A 22,937-nucleotide genomic window follows, 5' to 3' on the forward strand; every position below is an offset into this window, starting at 1 on the left:
TGAAAGAAAGAAAGAAAGAAAGAAAGAAAGAAAGAAAGAAAGAAAGGAAGGAAGAAAGGAAGAAAGGAAGGAAGGAAGGAAGGGGGGAAGGAAAGAAGGAAGGAAGGAAGAAGGAAAGAAAGAAAGGATGGAAGAGAAAAAGGAAAGTAGGAAGGAAGGAAGGGAGAAAGGAAGGAAGGAAGGAAAAAAGAGAGGGAGGAAGGAAGGAAAGAGGAAAGGAAGAAAGGAAGGAGGGAAGAAAGGGAGAGAGGGAGGAAGTGACTAATTGTGGACAGGAATAAGCCAGTAGGCCAATGGGGGAGGATTTTTTTGTTAGAGGGGAAGGAGTCATACACTTTAAGAAACTGTTTCCTAGTGGTAGGTTAGTTCACTTTCATTTAGTAGTGAGCCAGATTTTCAGGGAACAGGACTCACCAATGATGAGTTTTAATAAAAGGAACATTTTAAGCCACCTGCAGAGGTGATGTTAAGGAAGCATGTTGATCACTGGATTCCAGTGTGGTATAATGGAGTTTTGCCATCTAAAGTATTAAAATTGCAGTGTGACGTGGGACAAGACACAACCTCCCTAGGCCTCTATTTCCTCATTTGTAAAATGAGGAAGGTACAACAGATAATCCTTAAGGTCCCTTCTACCTATGGTCTTTATCATATTTTATTGTGCTTTATAGGCTGGAACTGTTGTTTTATTTAACCTTTGTGTGGTCCCCAGAATATATCTTATTTAAATTTTGTATTATTCTCAGTGTCTAGGGTAGTGCCCTCTCACAATCTGACCTTAATGTCTGCTGAATTGATTTTTGTCATTACCACTTTTTAATAGCTAAAAAGGTAGTAGCATTTAGGTAAGGCTCTAAGGTTCAAAAAGCGATTTACCTGTGTTAACTCACTTGGAAATTGTATCCATCCTTCAAGGCCCAGCTCAAGTGCGTCACAGTTGACGAAGTCTCCCCTGAACCCTCACAGGCAGAAGGGATGTTTCCTTCCTCTGACCTCTCGTTCTATTTTGTTTGTACCTTTCAAGACACTCATCACATTCTGCTTTGCAGTATCACAATTTGTGTTCCTCTTATCATCCCTACCTACTCTTTAAGCTCTGGGAGGACAGACATCGTGTATTATTCATTTGTGTACATCTAGAAATGCCGAGCACACAGTAGGCATTCAAGAACACCTTATTGAATTCAGTTATTTGGGAAATTCGAGAATCATGAGACTGTTCTGACTGGCTCCTGCACCTGGATGCTCTACTTCCCTCAGGAGGCAGAGATCCACCAAGTCCTACAGGATTTCTAGCTCTTATGATCGGCATCTGTTTTGTAGAACAATCCTCGGGCTTGCAGGGTCCCCAGAGGTCACAGGAACATAGATTTAGAGCTGGAAGGAACCTCACAGACTGTTGAATCCAACCTCTTCATTTTACAGAGGAAGAAACTGAGGCCCAGGGAGAAGGGAGGTTAAATGATTTGCCTAAAGTCTAACAGGTAGTATAAGCATCAGAGTTAGGATTTGCTATTGTTGTTGAGTCCTGTTTGACTCTCGGTGACCCCGTTTGGGGTCTTCTTGGCAAAGATATTGGAGTAGTTTGCCATTTCTGCCTCCAGCTCATTTTCAAGATGAGGAAACTGAGGCAAACAGGGTAAGTGACTTGCCCAGGATCACATAGCTAGTAAGTGTCTGAAGCTGGATTTGAACTCAAAAAGATGAGTCTTCTTGACTTCAGGCCCAGCACTTCATCCACGGTGCCACCCATCTACCCTGGGATAGGACTAAATAATAATAATAGCCAACATTTATATAGCATTTTAAGGTTTACAAAAAGCTTTGCAGGTATTACCTCATTTTATCTTTACAACAGCTCTGGGAGGGAGAGGCTATTATCGCCGCATTTTGCAGATGAGAAAACTAAAGTTGTCATTTTACTGAAAGTCACGCAACTAGATAGTGTATGAGGCAGGATTTGAACTCAGATTTCTTCAACTCTAGGTCCAATGCTCTACCCACTACCCCACCTAAATTTAAACTAAATCCTCTGACTATGGAGCCAGGGTTTTTTGGACTCTGCCTAGCTGTATCTCACTGGCTCATTTGTTCCTCCCTCCCTGAAACTCAAATGATGTAAAGGAGATGGGTAACACTGTTAGTCCTCAGAGTCTCAAAACAAAGACCACAGCCATTCTCAGAAGGCTCTTACTCGCCTCATATCCCTCCAGGCTTTTGTTAGCAATTTCTGTAATAAGAGTATCACCTTGCTTATACAAATCTGGTCCATTCTGGGATTTGGGCTGCTGGTTTGTTTCTTTTCCTTTAGCCTCAACTCTGAGTAAAAAAAAGCAAACAAGCAGATTCAGACTGTCAGATAGCTATCTATTGTTCATTTTTTGGTCAGGTGATTGCCCTTCTTTTTAGTAATTAGCCAGCCTGCCATTTGAACTCGCACTATTCCCCCAGGCAGATGTCTGCCTTAGCCTCTGAGAGGGCATTGAAAGTCACTGTCAATCAAGCAGTTTCCCTGTGGCAGAGATTAGCTTCTCAGGCCCAGTTCTCTGATGGGACTCTAGTACTACACGCTCCCCAAAGATTTTCATCAACAAAGGGTTGGGCAGAGCTGTCCAAATGAGTGCCTAATTTGGAAAAAAATAAATGCCTGTTTTCACTGGGAGCAAGCAGCATATTGTGACCCAGAAGGCCTTCAAGTCCCATTTCCCCACTCAATGAGGTAAGTCGGCTGGATTTGCACTTTCTGAAATAGCACCTATAATTTTTCATGGCATTCTTCTAACGATGGTGAGCCCCATTATTCAGAGTGTCTAATCTCCCTTTATCTCCATAGCTGTCTGTTTACATAGCATCTTTCACTGTGGTACCCAGGGCTTTGACAAGATGTAATTTTAGCAGGAAATAGTCTTTTAAAAAGTGTTGAGTTTAATTCTTCCTAAGCTTGGGTTTCTATAAAAGTTCCTAATGTTCTCCCCTCCTCCACCTGAACAACAGCAGGTGACTGACTTCTAGAATGGCAATTTCCTATGTCTACAAAATCCCTTCCCAAACCAAGCAAAGATGTGGCTGCCAATCCCAGACAAGTAGAATGTTACACTCAACCACTGGGGTAGAACCTGCACCATGACATTCCATGTAGGGTCATGAACCTAAAAAGGCTCCCCATTGCCTGGCATATCAAGTCTAAGTTATAAGACGAGGCCCTTTACATCTACTCCAACCGACCTTTTTAACCTGTTTATTCACTATTCTCCTATATGTACCTTCCACTCTAGTCAGGCCATCCTCCAGAAATGAAGAACTCATTATTGGTTGAGCTCTTGGTCAGAAGACAGATGCTTTATTTATTCTGAGTTTTGGAGAAAAGAAAAGTCAGAATATTTGTTGGGATTGGGGGTGGGAAAGAAGGCAGTTTCTTGACCTAAAGATAAAAGTAGCTATAGGGACAGGAAAAAAATTATCTGTTGGAGCCAGACATCAAGTGACTAGATGAACTCTTATAGAAAAGCCTACATTTATGATTATGATTACATAAAGTGCTTCAGGTATATAACCTAATTGGATTCTTCCAGCCACCCTATGATAATGTGGATAGTTATGATTGTTGATAGTGCCATCCTATAGATGAGGAAACTGAGCTTCAGAGAGTTCAATTGCATTGCCGTTGGAGACACAACTGATTAGTGATGGAGCCAGGACTGAAACCTAGGTATATCTGGCTCTAAATCCAGAACTCACAGAGGAGGCAAAGATCTAAAGGTCCCAGTGGAAGGGAGACTGAGTTTGTAACCATGGAAGGGAGAAAGTGTATAAAGTGCTCTCCTGGTATTTTATGAAATATCAGAGCTGGAAGGAACCTTGAAAGTTCATCTATTCCAACCCATCAATTTCCCAGGTGAAGAAACTGAGGCCCATCTAGAGGTGAAATGACAAACTTATTAGCATACTTGTCATATTTCTCTGTCTACACACACACACACACACACACACACACACACACACACACACAGATAAATTCTTGAGCAAAGGGACTACATATTTTAAAAATCTTTAAAACTCAATCAGCCAGTCAACTAGCATTTATTAAACATCTCCCACGTGCCAGGCACTGTGCTAAGTGCTCGGGATACAAAGAAAGACAAAAGACAACTTGTGCCCTCAAGGAGCTTACAGTCTAATGGGGTAGACAACACGCAAACAATGTAGTACAAAATATCATAGCACCTTCCACTATAGGATTACCCATGCTCACATAGCCAGTGCAAGGTAGGTGCTCAAACCCAGGTATTCTTACCAAGACCTCAAATCCAGAGTCTCCTCATTACACCATCATTAGTACAATCCCTTCCCCAACCCCAGTAAGTCCAATGCAGAGACAATCATCGCTTTATCTGAATAGTTGAGACCAAAGTGAATCAAAGTCTCAGCTCTCATTCCTTTGGGCTCAGAAGCCCGGTTTAATTGTCACTTGATCCTGCACCTGCTTACTCAGAGGAAGTTAGGTGGCAGAGCAGATAGAGCACTGGATCTAGAGTCAGAAAAACAAGTTTAAATCCACCTTCAGACACATATTAGATGTGTGACCCTGGGCAAGTCACTTAACCTCTGCATCAATCAAACCTTTCTTAAGAGCCTACTATGTGCCAGGCACTGTGCTAAACAATGGGGATACAAAAAGAGTCAAAAGACAGTCCCTGCCCTCAAGGAGCTTACAAACGAATAAGGGGAGACAGCATACAAACAAATCTTTACAAACAAACTATATACAGGATAAATAGGAAATAATTAACAGAGGGAAAACACTAGAATTAAGAAGAGCTGGGGAAGGCTTCCTGTTGTTGTTTAGTGGATCAGTTGTGTACAACTCTTTGTGACTCCATTTGGGGTTTTCGTGGCCAAGAAACTTGGCAGGTTTACCATTTCCTTCTCCAGTTCATTTCATAGATAAGGAATTAAGGCAAACAGGCTTCAATAGCTAACAAGTGTCCGAGGCTGGATTTGAACTCAGGTCCACCTGACTCCAAGTCCAGCACTTTATCCACTATGCCACCTAGCTGCCCCATTATATTGCATACATATGTACATACATATTGGATATAGCTAATGCGGAAATTTGTTTTGCTGGACTATACATGTTTGTAACGGGTTTTGTTTTTCTTGCTTTCTCAATGGGGGCAGGAGGTAGAAGGGAATGAAACTGAATTTTTAAAAAGAGTGTGTTCAGTCTTCAGGTCTAAGGTGAATTTGAGCTATCTGTTGTTCAGCAATCTCACAAAGGGACTTTAGTGGGTGAGAAGCAGAGAAGAAGGGATGTACAATGAGTGTAGTGGATTATGTGAGTGTTTCATGCTTTCTGTATTTGTTCAAAGACTCCTGAGAGTCTTTTGTGGTGGAGGAAAGAAAAAGTTGTCCCATAAATGGAAAAAAAAACTTCATTCCAACACATTGAGGACGTTTCCAAGCCAGCTATGATCATATGTCTCTCATCTCTGCTCCTAACTCTCCACCTTTTCCCTATGGGGGTATTAATCCTCTCTTTTTCTATTTTGTTAATATTTTCATTTTTATGGATATTATTGCCCCTTTTTGGACTATTTTTAGCCTGAACTTCCTTTTATGCATTGTCTTCTCCCATTAGAATGTAAGCTCCCTGAAGGTAGGCATTATCTATTTGCTTATATCTGTATCCCTAGCACTTAGCACAGTGCCTGGCACATAGTAAGCACTTAATAAATGCATTATCTAGCTACTGAATGGTATTTGCATAACAGAGTAGCATGGTGCCCATTTGGAAATAGCACTTGATGGGGCATTAGGATACCAGAGTCCAAATCCCAACTCTGCTATTCACTGCCTATGTAACCTTGGGCAAGTCACTTAACTAACGTCTTAGGACCTGAAAAGTGAGAAATTTTGACTATCTGATCTTTAAGCTTCTTCTGGCTGTAAATCCTATAAAACCCATAAGCCTTGGACTTGGGGTTTGAAGACCTGAATTCAAGTCTAAGCCCTTGTATTTATTAGATGTAGGACCTTGGAAGTAAGTTAGCCTTCTGTACTTAAATTTCTTCATTGAAATGAAAAATTCTTCCTGGTATTCATGATAGTAATGCTTCCACTACCCTTCTCACATTGTTGCTGTAAATGAATATAGCTACTATTATTACTATTACTGTTTTCAGAATATAAAAGCTTTTGCTTTTTCTTTCCTGTCTAGTCCCTGCTTCTCTCTCCTCTAACATTCCCAGACCTTTTATTTCTTTTGCTCATAATACAACCTTTTAGCTCTTATTCATTCTTCTCCAGTGACCACAGAATGGCCTGAGACATGTCCAACCTGCAACGATGATTGATTGGCTGTGCTTAGATGTGGCTGTAGGTTATGAGGTCAGGTCCAGTGATGGTTGCCCTAGACGGGCTATTTTCAGTTTGACTTTATTTTGCAAAGACATCTTTCTGCCAAAACTACTACCCTCCCTACTGAAACTCTGGTTCCTGGCCTGAGGCCAGAGCTGATTGGTGAGACCCTGTTATACCTGGTCCCAGTCACCTGACCACATCATCTTCCTGCCATGACCCCATATTACATGTGAATTCCCCCTCCCTCTTCCCCTCTCCCCCTTCCCCCAATCCTTTCCAACACTCCTTCTGGGAATAGTAATTAAATCAATACCATCATTGCTTCTGGAAAGGGCATGTCAGTTGTTGCCCTATGCCCTCCTCCCTCTCTATAACTTAACTCTTTCCTGGCTCTCTCTATTAGAAATAAGCTTTTCCCATTATGTGGTTAGCACATAGTAGGAGCACGATAAATGCCTGTTCTCTTGTTGACTTGAAACTGTTTTTCTTTTCTGTATAAGTATTCCTAGCACTTAGCACAGCACCTGGTATATTATAAGCATTTAATAAATGTATTTCATTAATCAGTCAATCAATTCTTTCATTCATAGCTCTATATACATTGGGCCCCTGTTACCTCATAGTTGCACAGTCTTTCTACAACCTTTCATTATTATCCTAATACTAAATTTACACAAGCTATTGCTTCCTGAGAGCAAAACCAAAGGAAAGTGTGCCCTCTCCCTCCCACTCTATCAGTAGTTGCCTGGGGAGGTCACCCCATTTGACTGTTCCCTTGAGTCCCCAGGGAAATGGAAAGGCCAGGAAAAAAAGGGAATTGCTCTTTCCAGTAGCTGTCCTGAATTTTGATCTCCCCAGCTGTCTTCTCCATGGGGCTAATTTCCTTTCTTTCTTCTGATATTTTGGGTGGGTGATAATAGCAGTGACCAGCAGACCCTCTGGTGCCTACAAAATGACCTACAGGGGTGGAGAACCTGTGGCCTTGAGGTCACATGTGACTCTTTAGGTCCTCAAGTGCTGCCCTTTGACTGAATCAGCCTTAATCAGCCTTTTTTTTTTTTTAAGAAATATGGATTCAGTTAAAGGGCTGCACTTGAGGACCTAGAGGGCCACATGTGACCTCCAGGCTGCAGGTTCCCCACCCTTGCAGGCCTAGAAGAACATCTGATTTTCACCAGATTTTTATATTACTTATCCTACAGCAGCAATTGGTTTTGATTCAATTCATTTCAATTCAGCAAACATTTTTCAAGTGCCTTCTAGGTCCCAGACACTATCCCAGATGATAAGGATACACACACACACACACAAAAAATAGACCCAATATCAACAACAAAACGTCCTTGTTCCCCATGATGCTTATATACTAATGAATTTTTTCATCCCCAAATTTCTAGATCAGAGTGCTAGCACTGCAGGGGACCTCAGAAAGGCTGATTAAGCTACCAGAATGAGGGCAAACACTATGAGCTTCGAGATTCGCTTCATTGGTTCTGGAGCAAGAAAAGACCTTAGAGGTCATTTAAGCCAAGTCCTAATTTTACAGTTGAGAGAATTGAGGCCCTTAGAGGTTAAATGACTTACCTAAGGTCACACAAATAGCATGTGGCATTGCTAGGACTCCAAACCAGGTATTTCTGAAGCCGGGCCAGTGTTTTTTCTCTGACACTGCATCATTCAGAAAGGGGACGAAGCAGTCCTCCCCAAAGTGGGGAAGGTTCTCATTTCAGTAAGGCAGCTGATGAACTAGCTCACCTGGATGCAAAGACTGGATGGCCTTTGATAGTGTCTCTGGGGCTTTCATAGAGACAGAAAGGAGCTGTCAGATGAGAGAAAACTGCAGCTGATCAGCCAGCCCCCTTGAGAGCCCAGCCTCTGCTTCGACAGAAGTTGCCTGGCCCTGGCTGCTCAGGATGGCCCCAGCCAGGAGCTCTCTCTTCCCAGCCCCAAGGACACAAACCCCACCTTCAGCCCCTGAGTGGTGGGCTCCAGCAGGGCTCAGTGTTGGGAAGAGCAGTACAGAGCTCCCCCTCCATAGTCCCAGCAGCTGCTGCCTCACCGTCACAGGTGCTTCCTAGATTAGCTACCAGGTGAGAAACCAGAAACTGTTCCCCCCCCCACCTCTCTACCTTCCTCCTAGGCTCCTTCCTGCAGCCTGACTTTTCCCTAATGGTCCTGAAGAAAGACATGCTGGGATTGCTCTGAAACCCACAACAGCTACCCCAGCCCGCCACAGGGACGCCAGCTCCACATGGGAAGGGAGGCTGCCTAGCAATTAATCATTCTCCAGTAGCCAATCTGTCACTCTCCACCTGGGAGGTTACTACAGCCTTCTCTTTTCAATAAACTGCTACTGCTGAAACCTCTATGGTCCTCCCCAAACCACACCCTCTTTGTCCAATCTATCTTCCTCCTGGGTGATTTTTCTCCTTTCTTTCCAAAAAGTCAGAATCATTTGGATGCCAGATTGCCAACACAAACTAAAAACCACCATTTCTCATGATTCATTCCACAAGACCAAAACAGTTCTGTGAACTTTCTAAAACCTTATAATTTTTCCACTCTCTATGGTTAAAACCTAGTTGAAAGAGATTCAAGTGTTGGGGTGGACCACAAGCAGGCAACAATAGGGTGCTGTTGTTAATTAAAGAAAGTAGGAAAGATAGGTGGGTAAACCCACCTTGAATTTCTCACTGTATACAGCAATGGTCTATTAAACCAAATTCTCCTAGAATAATTATAACGAAGTTGAATATCTATACTTCATAGAATCATAGGCTGGTAAGGATGTTAGAGATGATGGGATTTAAAGCTAGAAGGGGCTTCAGAGGTTATTTAACACAACTTCCTCATTTTTAATTAAATTTTATTTTATTTTATTTTCAGATCTGCATTTTCTCCCTCCTACCTGTCAACCTCACCCCCCTAATTGAGAAAAAAAGAAAAAAAAACATTAGAAACACATATAGTTAAGCAAAATGAATTCCCACATTGGTCATGTCCAAAAAAATCAGTCTTAGTCTGTACTCTGAGGTACTAGAGTACCTCTCTATCAGGAGATGGATAACATGTTTAATCTTGAGTCCTCTGGAATCCTCTGGTCATCATCCAACCTCCTCATTTTACAGATGAGGAAACTAAAGAGGCTAAGTAATTTACTCAAGATCAAAACTTTTGTGGCAAAGGTGAGATTGGAGCCTGTCTCTAAATCTAATGTTCTTCCCCCTGCACCATTTTTTTTGGAGGTAACTGGGGTTAAGTGACTTGCCCAGGGTCACACAGCTAGTAAGTGTCTAAGGTCAGATTTGAAATCAGGTCCTCCTGATTTCAGGGCCAGAAGGGCCACCTAGCTGCCCCTACACCATTATTTTTAATTTAATTTAATATTTATATTTATATTTAAATTTTATTGATTACTTTTGCTTTTATACCACATTAATTTCTTAATATACCTCTTTCCCTGTCCCCTACCCAAGGAGTCTTTTCTTATAACAAAGATTCAATCCACCCCCAACCGACACACAAACCAGTTCATCAAAAACAAGGGACATATCAGCCGTGTCTGAGAGCTCACGAAATGTTTCCTACCCTTATTCTCTGGCCTCTCTGGTGAAGAGAGTGGGGTACAGGCTCACATCTCTTCTCTGAGGCCAGCCTTGGTCATTACGATGATATAACATTCAGTTTTGTTTTATTGTTCTCCCTATTTCTGTTGCTATATTCCTTTTGCAAATTGTTTTCCTGCTAACCCTGGTATTTTACAGATGAGGTTATAAAGGCCCAGAGAAGGGAAAGAACCTGATTGAGGTCAGAGCTAGAATTCAAACCCCTTTCCTCTGACTCCCAACACGGTCTATTTCCCATGCAGCCTCTGAGGAGGAGTTAGGCTCGGCTCTGGCTGTAAAATAATTACAAACAATCTCTCTATCCTGCCACCTCTCTCCACCATCACCCCTAAGGAAAATACATATGAGAAACATTATAAATTGAGGAAATTTCTGGGCAGGAAGTCAGAAAGCCTGGTTTTTGCCTGAAGCTCTGGTTATTGCCACATGGTTTTGGAGAGGTTGTTTTCTGTATCTCAGTTTTTTGCCCTTGAAAAATAAGGGGGAAAAATTAGAACGTTCTCTCTCTCTCTCTCTCTCTCTCTCTTTCTCTCTCTCTCTCCTCTTCCTCTTCCTCCTCTTTCCTTTTCTGCCCCCTCATTCTCTCTTTACTTCTTTACTCCCCTCCTTCCCTCTCTCCCCCTTCTTCCCTCTCTCCTCTCTGTCTTCATCTCCCTTCTTACTCCTCTGTCTTTCCCTTTCTCCCTATTTCCCCCCTGTATCTCTTCTCCTTCACCTTATTCCTCTTCTCACCCCCTTTCTCTCCTCTGTCTGTTTCTGCCTCTCCTTTTCTTTTTCTTCACCTCCCTACCCCTACCCCTTCCAAGGTTAGCCAGCTAGTCAATGGCAGAGCCAATACTAAACTCTGACTCTCATAACAGTGTTACAGCTCTGAGTCAGAAAGAAAATGGGTGAAAAAGCAAGCCCCAATTTCCCTAAGAAGCTTGACAGGCAAGGTTATATGACCACTATCCTTGATGTCCTAGAAATTGAGCCTTGCTCTCCTGACTGTTGACTGGCAAGGCTGAGAAGTTGAGTCTAGACTCTAGATTACGAGCCAGGACACTGAAAATAGATGAGTAACTTATTCTAGAGCAGAAAATAGGAGGAGGGGCTCTCCTAGCTCCTCACCCTCCACTTCAGCTATGAGAAGTTAGCATCCTGGTAGTAACACTAACAGAAGAGCTTGTCCTAGCACTATCTGGTCGCCTCAGCAGGAGAGATCATAATAACAGACAATAAGGATTAATTACCCTCTCTAAGAGAGAAAAAAGGACCCAAGAATCTGAGTGGTTTGTCCAAGGTCATTACGTATTGTAGCATTAAGGCCATACAAATTCTCTAACTTTTCAGCTACAATACCTGAATCTATGGAACTGAGCTGAAAAGCCTCTGGAGATGTTGAATGGTACCATGGAAAATTTAGTGACCTGGGAGTCAGAAAAACCTGGGTTTTACCCCCAGTTCTTGAGGAAATCATTTTACCTTTATAAACCTCAATTTTCCTACCTTTAAAATGGATAGAATGACATTTTTGCTGTTTGCCTCATGTTCATTGTGAGGAAAGAACTTTGGAAGCTGGAAAGCATAATGTGAATCTTAGTCATTTGAACCACAAATGGGTTCTGGCACAGGAGGTAAGCAGTGTTTTGTAATCATGAGTTAAAAAAAAAAGAGCATACCCAATACCTCCTTCTTAAAGCAGAAAGTGGGATTGGACAGAATGATTCTGGATAGAATTGGACTGAAACTGCACACAATGTTGCATACATTGTTAGCTGTGGTCATATATCAAATGGTTTTACTTAAATCTCACTCTTTGTCATAAGACAAAGTATACTTTGAAGTAGATGGTTTTCCTTTCAAGAAATGAAAAAAAGAAATTTCAAGAAATAAGGATAAAATGCATCACTAGAATATTTTTTAAAAATTAAGTTCATTTCACCTTGTTGTACTAATAGAGAGGAAAATTTAAATAGAATGTTTTCTAACCCTAAAAGTAAGAAGTAACTTCAAGTCTGGGATCAGAAAATTTAAAGCCAGAAACAGATTGGTTTGAATTCTTTTAAAAATATGATTAATTTCCACTGGTTTATTAAATGCTTCTTCTATGCATGTGATGGCATGGCTAGGCAATAGGAACAAGCCAGTAGGGTTGGGCTAAAATGAAATATCTGGAGGGACTGATAAGGTTAGATGGAGCTGAAAGTCCAGGGATGAATCTGTATCTCCTGAGATAACTTGACAGGCTTGGAGGAAAAAAAAAAAAAAATATATATATATATATATATATATATATATATACACACATACATACATAGTACATACATAGTGTCAGATTATTGTAAAATTGGCAAATAAAACATCTTTGTGAGAAAACTACCATGTTGGGTGTGACCTTAAAGGCAGAGAAGCTTCACAGAGTCTGGATGACCATTTGTCAAGGATGTTTAAGAGGAGCTTCCCTTTTGGGTAGGGGCTGTATCAGATGGTCTCTGAGGTTCACCTCCCAAATCTGCAGTTCTATGATTAAAGAGAAGATTATTTGGGACAGACAACCAATATTATCTGGCCCATCAACATATCCATTTTGTATTTATTGTCTCTCTCATAGCCATACTGTTAGCTCTTTGAAGGCAGGAGTTGATCTTAGGCTGCCCCCTCATCCCATACACAGCTCCCAGGCTAATGCTACCCCTTTGGTTTTGGGGAGAAATCAAAAAAGGCTGTGTGGTGATGCTATAGAAGCATTTTGTTTGAAATCCTAAGAGGATGTGAACTAAAAGTGAAGTTACTGGAAACATGAATTTTAAAATGAGGTTGAGGGACTTGACTGGAAGAGTTTTCCAGTCCAGATCTTCTCCATCTCATTGTTGAGATGAGGAGTTAGAGGAAGGAGAGTGGACCTTTGGGAGTCCTTGCTCATAATCCTCTGAGTGCTAGAACAGAGGCAGTGCTTGGTAATGGAAATAAGTATCTTGTTATCTTTTAAAAGTACTTTCAATGGGATTTTAAAAACTCCAGTTGTCAACAGGAGGCAGGGAGCACCTCTGCTGCTATTCCCCTGGGGTTGGGTCAACATACCTGTGTATGTGTGTGTGTGTGTGTGTGGCGGGGAGGGGGGGGATGGTGGTGGTGTGGTGTGGACAGCCTGCATCAAGTGACTGCTAATAATAACTAGAGATAACATTTATAGTGTTTTAAGGTTTGCAAGTCAATTAACTTCCTGGTATCCCAGGCTCTGGGGTGGGGGGGAAGGAATAAGAATTTATTAAGTGCTTACAACGTGAGAGGCATTGTGCTATGTACTGGATTATCTTGTTTGATCTTTGCAAAGTAGATCCTATTATCAGCTCCACTTACAGATGAAACAGACTGAGGTTAAATGACTTGCCCAGAGTCACACAGCTTGTTAAGTGTGTGAGGTCAGATCTGAACTCTGGTCCAGCCAATCACAGTGGGTACCATTGGCTTCAGAGCCAGTTCTTGACATAATGTTGGTGTTAGTCAGGTGGGTCATCAGTAGCTTCAATCTCCCTTTTATGCCTTTTAGAAGCCACTCCTGCTTCTCCCCAATGTCCTGGTTACTTAGCAGGAGAAAACTAGTGAGGAGTCACTAATACTTTCGTATGGATTTCTTTAGAACCACCATATCATGGTTATCAAGGACTTACAAGTCATCTTGGCCAACCTCCCACTGCAGGGGCATGGTATTCCTGGTATAGTAGAAATAGCACTGGCTCTGAAATAAAAGGATCTGGGTTCAAATTTTGCCTCTAAGGCTTACTATTTATGTGATCATACACAAATTACCTAAACTCCCTGGGCCTCAGTTTCCTCATCTGTAGAATAAGGGGGTTGGACTATATGATTTCTATAGTCTTCCAGCTCCATTCATATGATTCTATCAATTCCTTTTAGAGATTAACAATAACAACAAAACCATACTATACATATTTCTATTTATCAGTTCTTTCTTTGGATATAGATAGCATCTTCCTTCATAGGATTCCTTTTTGAAAAATACAAATATTTCAGGAGGAAATAATACAACTATTTCATTTTAAGAACCAAGAGAGAGCAATCTACAAGAGGAAATCTTTAAGAAAGGAATTTCATCCATGGTAGAACCAAAGTAGACAAGGAAGTTAAAGTGGGGAAGGTGCCAGTCAGGTGACCACTGACATCTAAGACTGGACCCTGACCACTGCCCCTGCAGGATGCAGAGCTGGGGATAAAGCTGCCCTTTAAGCCAACTGGAACAACAGGAGTAGCTGTTCCCAGAACTACCCCTCTTGCTGTTTCCCCAGGTAGCTGCTACAGTTGATCCTAGTACCAGAAAGGTATAAAATTGAACTAGGGCAGAGGGAAGGAATTTCAGGAAGGGGTTTTCTTTGGCTTTTTAGATGTTAGGAAATAACATAACTTTCCTCAGTCAGTTATTCCTGAATCCTGAGAAGCCTAAATCCCTCTCTTCCCCACCTCTTCTTGCCCAGGGCGTAGAAGAGTCACATGGCATGGCTTTCTAACAGAAGAGTTCTGTTTGAAATCTTAAACTCATAGAGGTTCTCATCTTATGGTAGAAGTACAAAAACAGCCAAAATTTTCATCCAGGTAGGAAATGGTCCTGAGGAAAGGAGATGCATGATAGGGGATCAGAAGATGTGGGTTTTGATCTTACCTCTGCTATTTTCTAGCCATGGGGCCTCTGGTAAGTCATTTAATTCCTCTGAGCCTCAGTTTCCATGTCTCTGAAATGAGAGTAGTCATCTCTTCCCTGCCTACCTTATAGGTTTGACATGGAAAATAAAATGATACATTGTACTTGAAATTACTTAATTCTGTACCTAAAATGGTCTCTATAAATAGAAAGTGTTATTATTCCTGCTTAAAGGAAGCAAAAGGCTCCTCTCCATCCTCCCCCTGCCCACTGCATGTTTGTGTGTGAGGTAGGAGAGAGAAAAAGCCTGGAGAGGGAAACAAAGTGAGGTAGAGGGAAAAGAAGAGAGGAAGAGAGGAAAAGGAAAAATAGAAGAGGAGAGGGGAAGGGAGAAATAGGTAGAAAAGGAAAAGGAGAGAGAGAGAAAGGAAAAGAGGGAAAGAAGGGGAGAAAGGAAGAGAGAGTAGAGATGGAGAAAGGGAGAAGCAGAGTGAGAGAAAAAGAAAGAGAGGGAAAAGAGAAAAGGTAGGAATGGTAAAGGGAGATAGAAGATAGAGAGAAGGGAAGAGAGAGATAAAGGGAAAGAAAGGGAGGGAGGAAGAAAGGTAGGGAGATGTGGGGAAATACATCTTTGGGACAGTCATAATGGTGCCCTCTGTGAGACTTATGCTAAAGAGCTACATGTTGTATAAATATATATGCATATATATATATCTATCTATGGAGGCCAGACCTGAGAACCAAAAATGGAAGACTGTTCAAACAAGAGATCAAAGGAAGCCCAGAACCCAGGCAGCAGGAAAGGGAGGACAGTAAAAGAAAGACAGAGGTTAATTAGCTTGGTAGAAGCTGGGGCTCAGAATCCACCTGCTGCTCAAAGTCCCTGGAGCTAGGCCAGGGATGTAGCTCAGCTTGATGGAGAAGAATGAAACACCCAACCTCTGAAGAGCCCTGGCTCACCTTGGACTGACTAGGCAGAGAATCAAGAACTACAGGATGTAAACTTCTCAGCAAAGAGCAGAAGCAAAGGAAAGAAGGACCTTGGCCAGCGACAGGCTGCCCCACGGAGCCTGCACACAGGTAGCCAGAACAAGAAGTCTCAGGGGAAAATAATTTTCCAACTGGACAAAGTTAGACTCAGTGGCTTTTCTGTGTGCCTAGAATCACCAACCTTTATTGAGCTACTAGCACTATGATAGGCTCTTATCCCCAGAACCTAAAACAAAATAATTCTTTCCCCCCTAGAACATTGCTAGTCTGAGAATGTATTTACCCTTGAGAACTTATCTAAAAGGAGAAAGATTCACAGACAATTATTAAGTGCCTATTACATGCAGAGCATTGTGCCAGGAACTGCAGAGATGCAAGGATGAATAAGAAACAGTCTTTGCCTTCAAGTCTAGTGGGAGGGTAGGATGTAACACACTTATAAATAACTGTAATTCAAATTTTAATCACAGAATCAGAGTTGGAAAGAACATCAGAGGTCATCTAATAAAGGAGGCAGGATGGTGTAATGAAAGAGCTCTAGATTTGGAATCAGAAGACCTGATTGGATGATCACTTGTCACATGTTATAGTGGGAACTCCTTTTGTGGACCTGGCATTTAGGTGGTGCAGTGGCTAGAGCACTGGACTTGGACTCAGGAAGACTCAAATCCAGCCTCAGGCACTCACAAGTTGTGAGATCCTGGGCAAGTCACTTAATCCTGTTTGTCTCAGTTTCCTCATCAGTGGCAAACCACTCCAGTATCTTTGCCAAGAAAATCCCAGAAATGGGGTCATGAGGAGTCAGACACAACTGAAAAGACTGAATAACAACAAAAACCTTTTGTGGGCGAGCTGGACTAGTTGGTTCCAATCCATTCTCTGATTCTGTGGCTCTGGTCTCAACTCCGCTGCTTACCACCTATGTAACTTGGGCATGTTCTTTCTCCCTCTCTAGTCCTCAGTTAACTCCTCTGTCAAATCACAAGATTGGACTACATCTGAAGTTTTAACTTTGGTATTTCAGAAGATCCAAACTTGATTGGGGAGGAGAGAGAATGACATCTTTATTTTCATTATTACTCTTACTGAAATTTAGCATTTCCTTCCATTACACATTTCAAAAAGAAATCATTCTGAGAAGGGATTCATCCAAGGGCTTCACCAGACTTCCAGTGAAATATATGACACAAAAAAGGTTAAGAACCTCTGAGCTAGAAGAACTCTGTGGTTGCTTGCTTTAAAATCCTATGACCCTTTCCCCAGATCACGAATCCTGTCTATAGCATCTACAAGTAGCTACCCAGACTTAGCTTGAAAAGCTTTAGTGACAAACAAGGCAGAGTGTTCTATTTTTTGGACAGCTTAATTTGCTAAGAAGCATTAGAATTGTTAGAACATGAAGAGTGCATTAAAAAAAAGGTATAAAGTGCTAGGTGAAATGAGAGGTAGCGTAGTACAATGGAAAGAGAGTTGCCTCTGCTCACGATGGAAAATGCTATCTACATTCAGAGAAAGAACTATGGAGTCTGAATGCAGATTGAAGGATACTATTTGCTCTTTTTTTCTTCTGTTTTATTTTGTTTCTTCTTTCTTGTGGTTCCTCCCATTGGTTCTAATTCTTCTTTACAACATGAATAATGTGAAAATATGTTTAATAGGAATGTATATGTAGAGCCTATATCAGATTGCACGCCGTCTTGGGGAGGGAGGTGGGAAAGGAAGGGGAGAAAATTTAAAACTCAAAAACTCATGGAAGTGAATGTTGAAAACTAAAAATAAATTAATTAAAAATAAATGCACATTGAATTAAAAAAAAGAGAGAGAGCTGACTCTGAGTCTGAAGTCCTGGGTTCAAATCCTGCCTCTGATGCTGACCACTTTTGTGATCTTGGGCAAGTGATTTAACCTCTTGGGGGGCCTTAGTCTCCTCATCTATAAAATAAAGGGATTAGCGTAGATGGTCTCTGAGGTCCCTTCCAGCTCCAGGTCTGTGATTCTATTCTATAATTCTATTCTAAGTGTGAGGAAGAAGAGAATGTTTCCAGCTGATGGAATCAGGGAGGAGATGGAATGAGAGGTCTCTGAGGCTGTAAGCAAAGGAAAGAACCTGCCACTGCAGCAGAAGAGGTGGGTATGTTGTCCTTTTAGGAAATGTCATTTGTCACTCCCTGGGCTATGGTGATATAAGGCCAGCTTGCTGGAAGTGTCTGAATGCCCCTTATGTCTCTTCTCCCATTATTCAAAGTAGACAGGTGGGACTCAGTCCTGGGAGATTCCTAGCATTGCCAAGTATTCACAAGAGAAGCATCAGTCTGCCTCCCTTCCCCCAAGAGTGGAGTAGAAAAGGGAGAGTTTCTGTTGCTTAGAACTTTTCACGCACCATCATGCACTTCTTGGCTTATCCCCTGGGCTGCTGGGATTTTGGAAACATGCCCACTGTGCTCTTTTATCCACAGTCATGGGAGACTGGGAAACCACAGAGAATCTACACACTCACTTTGCCCATTAACTTCCACCTCCTCCCTGCAAACCTTTTAAGATATTTTCTAGTTTAGACTTTTCACTAATTCACACCTTTCCTCCCTGCACTCCATACATATTTGCCTCCCCCCATTAGTGTTTTTAGGGTGTTAATTAAAACAGCTACCCTTGCAGTACATACTCTTTGACCCAAAGATCTCACTGACAGGTCCCAATAAGGTGAAAGACAGAAAGGAATGTCCCAAAGTCATCAAAATATTTCTAGCATCACTTTCTATTTATCTAAATATCTAAATATTTCTAGCAACAAAGAATTGGAATGAAATAGATGTCCATAAATTGAGGAATGACTAAAAAAATTTGTGGTACAATAACTTAATGGAATATTAGTGTGTAGGAAGAAATGATGAGTATGGAGGATTCAGAGAAGCATGAGAATACAAATGAACTGATGCAGAGTGAATTAAGCAGAAACAAGAAAACAATATACACAATGACTACAATGATGTAAATGTGAAGAACAACAACAACAACAAAAAGAATGCTGTGTCATTATAATAATCCCAGAGAAAAGTCCATCTTCCTCTCTTCTCCGTTGAGACTGGGCTATGGATATGTAATAATTGCACTGCCAGTCTCAGTTGGTGAGTTTTGACTGGTTTATTTTTGCTGAACTACTTATTTTTTCTTTTTAAAAATTCTTTGTTACAAGTAATAACTCACTGGGTGGGGCAGGAGGGAAGGACGTATTCAGGAATGAAGAGTATATAAAAGCAAAAGATCAAAATTGGCCTGGAAATAGAAGAATAAATACAGTTCTTTATGTCACTGGATTCATCTTGCTTTAATGTACCAGTAGGTCCTGATTAGAAAAATAGATCAGTTAAGCAAGCCAGGAAACTGATGACAAAAACATTGGCCCAAACTCAATATATGGATTATTGATGGGCTATTGAAGGAGCTGTGGTGATACAAAGCTGGTTGGGCCCTTTCCCTTTGTTTCTCTTGTTGTTGTTGTTCAGTTATTCATCAGTCACATCCAACTCTTCATGACCCCATTTGGGGTTTTCTTGACAAAGATACTGCAGTAGTTTGCCATTTCCTTCTCCAGCTCATTTTACAGATGAGGAAACTGAGGCAAACAGAGTTAAGTCACACTCCCAGGGTCATAAAGATTTTAAGTGTCTGAGACTGGATTTGAACTCATGTCTTACAGATTCCAAGCCAGTGTTCTATCTACTGCACCACTAGCTGCCATTGTTTCTCTTATATATTTGTTTCTCTTACATATCAATTTTTCTTACTGTATATACAAGGAGTCAGTAACTTCAGCGAAACTGAACTTCTCTGCCTAGATATATCATATGCATCTCAAACATATTATGTCCCCAAAAGAATTCATTATCTTCTCTCCAAAAGCCACTCTCTCTCCAAAGTTCTGTCTTTTTGTTGAAGGTACTATCATCCTTCTAGTCACCCAGGTTTGCAACCTCAAAGTTATCCTCAACTTTTCACTCTCCCTCACTCCTACTAGAAGCTGTGCTAAGCACTGGGATACAAAGGCAAAAAAAGAGTCCCTGCTCAAGATGCCCGTGTTCTAATGGAAGATAACATGCCAATGATTATGTACACACAGTATGTATACCCCTGTCAAAGTCCTGAACTCATTTCTTTCACTTCCAAGGCCAGTCCTCATATTACTCTGCTATTCTGCCTCTGTTTTACACAAAGTATTTATAAATGTTTGCTGAATTGAAAGTATTTTTCAAAACACTTTTTTTTCTGAAATATGAACAAAAATGCTGCCAATTCTATGTTGCAGAAAGATGAGTATTATGGATTCATCATGATAATGAGAATATTGAATGATGAATGTATTACAAGTAATTTTCCATGTGAAAAGCAAAATTTTTGACTCCCTTTTCATTATGGAATATGAAATCACAGAATGGAAAGAACATCAGAGATCATATAATCCAATGGAGGAAATGGAGGCCCAGACAATAATAAAGTCACAAACCAATTTGATGGCAGAGCTGGGATGAGTACTGTGGCATCCTACCTGTCATATGCCCTTTCCAATCCTCCATAACCACCTGTGTGTGTGTGTGTGTGTGTGTGTGTGTGTGTGTACATGTACATAGATATGACCAGCATGTACCCCCAAAAGTCAGAACCTGAAGTAAAGCAGACAGTGGGTCTATCATAAGTTCATAGATTTAGAGCTGGAAGGGACCTTAGAAATATCTAGTCCTTATAATCATGAAAAAATGCTCCAAATCACTATTGATTAGAGAAATGCAAATTAAAACAACTCTGAGATACCACCTCATACCTATCAGATTGGCTAATATGACAAAAAAAGGAAAATGATAACTGTTAGAGAAGATTTGGGAAAATTGGTACACTACTGCATTGTTGTTGGAGTTGTGGACTGATCTAACCATTCTGGAAAGCAGTTTGGAACTATGCCCAAAAGGCTACAAAACTATGCATACCCTTTGATCCAGCAATGCCACCACTAGGTCTGTATCCCAAAGAGATCATAGAAAAGGGAAAAGGACCCTCATGTACAAAAAATATTTATAGCTGCTCTTTTTGTGGTGGCAAAGAACTGGAAATTGAGGAAATATCCATCAAATGGGGAATAGCTGAACAAATCCTGGTGAATGAATGTAATGGAATACTATTGTGCTATAAGAAATGATGAGCAGGCAGACTTCAGAAAAACCTGGAAAGACTTTGAATGAACTGATGCTGAGTGAAGTGAGCAGAACCAGGAAAACACTATACACAGTAACAGCCACAATGTGCGATGACTAACTTTGATAGATTTATCTTTTCGTTGCAATGCAAGGATCCAAGACAGTTCCAAAGGACTCATGATGAAAAATGCTGTCCACATCCAGAAAAACAACTATGGAGTCTGAATGCAGATCAAAGCATATTATTTACTCTCTCTTTTCTTTTCTTTTCTTTTCTTTTCTTTTCTTTTTTTTTGTTTCTTTCTCATGGTTTTCCCCATTGGTTCTAATTCTTCTTTACAACATGACTAAGGTGAAAATAGGTTCAATATGAATGTGTATGTAGACCCTATATCAAATTACAAGCTGTTTTGGGGTAGGGGGAGGGGAGAGACGGGGAGAAAGTTTGGATATAGAAATCTTATGGAAGTGAACGTTGAAAACTAAAAATAAATAAATAAAAAGAAATGATGAGCAGGATGATTTCAGAAAAACCTAGAAAGATTTACATGAACTGATGCAAAGTGAAGTGAGCAGAACCAGGAGAGCATTGTACACAGGTGACAGCAACACTACGCAACAATCAACTTTGATAGACTTAGCTCTTCTCAGCAAAACAATGATCTAAGACAATTCCAAAAGACTCATGATGGAAAATGTTATCCACATCAAGAGAAAGAACTATAGAGTATGAATGCAGATCAAAGAATAATAGTTTCTCTTTTTTTCTCATGGTTTTTCCCCATTTGTTCTGATTCTTCTTTCACAACATGACTAATGTGGAAATATGTTTAATATAATTGTACATGTATAGCTTATATCAGATTGTTTGCCATCTTGGGGAGGGGGGAGAGGAGGGAGGAATGGAGAAAAAAATTTGGAACTCAGAATCTTATAAAAGTGAATGTTGAAAACTATCTTTTCATGTAATTGGAAAAATAAAATACTATTAAGCAGAAGATAAAAAAATTTAAAAGTTGCAAAAAAAAAAAAGAAATATCTAGTCTTACCCTCTCATTTTGCAGATGAAGGAAAGCAGGGTCAAAAATGTGGCACAGCAGGGATTTGACAACATTTCATGTTACACTATAATAATCTCTTAAAAGAAATCAAATAAAATCTGACCCTCCTTTCAATTCATCTTAAACTTTGGTTTTTGTGAAAGTCTGTGTCAAAGAGTAACCTATGTATTAAAGATACATGTTAAGTAAGGGGGGGGAAGAACAAAAGGTGAACATAACTGGAAGCTAACATATAATATTGGTCCCTGGAGAAAAGATCATCATTGCAAGCTTTTAAATTGCTAAAAATGTTTCTGGGCCAATCAATGAGTTAAAAAAATAAAACAACCTACATACACAGGCTGTTATTGATTGCTTTGTATTTTTAAATGCTGCCATTTACCAAAACAGACTCCAAGAAGTGTAGAATCTTAGAGTTGGAAAGGACCTTAGAGGTCATAGTCCAACCTTCCACCCAAAGCTGGTATCCCAGTGATAGCATCTCCATATCCAGACTGTGCTTTAAGACTTCCAATGATGGGGAATTCCTCATTTCCTGAGGGAGCCCATTTCATATTTTAGATAGCTCTTGATTATTAGGAAGCTTTGTCTTTTACTTTTTGCCAAAATCTGCCTCAGTGTAGCATATACTCACTGGTTTTAGTTCTTCCCTCCAGAACCAAGCAAAACAAATTCTCCCTCTTCTATGTTGTAGCCCTTTCAATTGCCTTGAAGACAACTATTCTATTCCCCTGATTCTTCTCTTCTCCAGGCTAACCATCTCCAATTCTTCTATCTGATCCTTGTATGGTATGATTTTTGAGTCCTCTTACAGTCTTAGTTGTCCTCTTCTGGATACACACTAGCTTGTTAATGTCCTTCCTCAAATGTAGCACCAGTCCCAATGTAGTCCGACTAGGAGAGAGTGCATTGGACTCATCACTTCCCTCACTCTGGACACAATTCAGAGTTCCATTGTGAACTCTAGACAATGCTTCTAGGAGTGAAATACAGCTCCAATCAATAAGGTCCTAGTTAAGACCTTAAGATACTACTACTACTACTACTACTACTACTACTACTACTACTACTACTA

The 22,937-nt window shown here is 40.7% G+C and overlaps 1 protein-coding gene across 3 annotated transcripts in view; it reads right to left on the minus strand.

Moving 5' to 3' along the window:
• Nucleotides 1-22,937, minus strand: part of RAB6B (RAB6B, member RAS oncogene family) — a 173,632-nt gene that overhangs the window by 110,681 nt on the left and 40,014 nt on the right. The window contains exon 1 of one of the 3 annotated variants that reach the window (XM_027845267.1): nucleotides 8,116-8,259. The exons of 1 other annotated variant lie outside the window; for it this stretch is intronic. In XM_027845267.1, coding sequence (XP_027701068.1) covers nucleotides 8,116-8,164 — 49 coding nt within the window. In that variant the 5' untranslated portion in view covers nucleotides 8,165-8,259. Of the gene's footprint in view, nucleotides 1-7,944; nucleotides 8,260-22,937 lie in introns of those variants that run through there. One more of the 3 variants, XM_027845268.1, reaches the window with a different exon arrangement.

The sequence above is a fragment of the Vombatus ursinus genome, unplaced genomic scaffold (assembly GCF_900497805.2).
Source record: "Vombatus ursinus unplaced genomic scaffold, bare-nosed wombat genome assembly UNPS02014959.1, whole genome shotgun sequence".
In the NCBI taxonomy this organism is placed as follows: Eukaryota; Metazoa; Chordata; class Mammalia; order Diprotodontia; family Vombatidae; genus Vombatus; species Vombatus ursinus.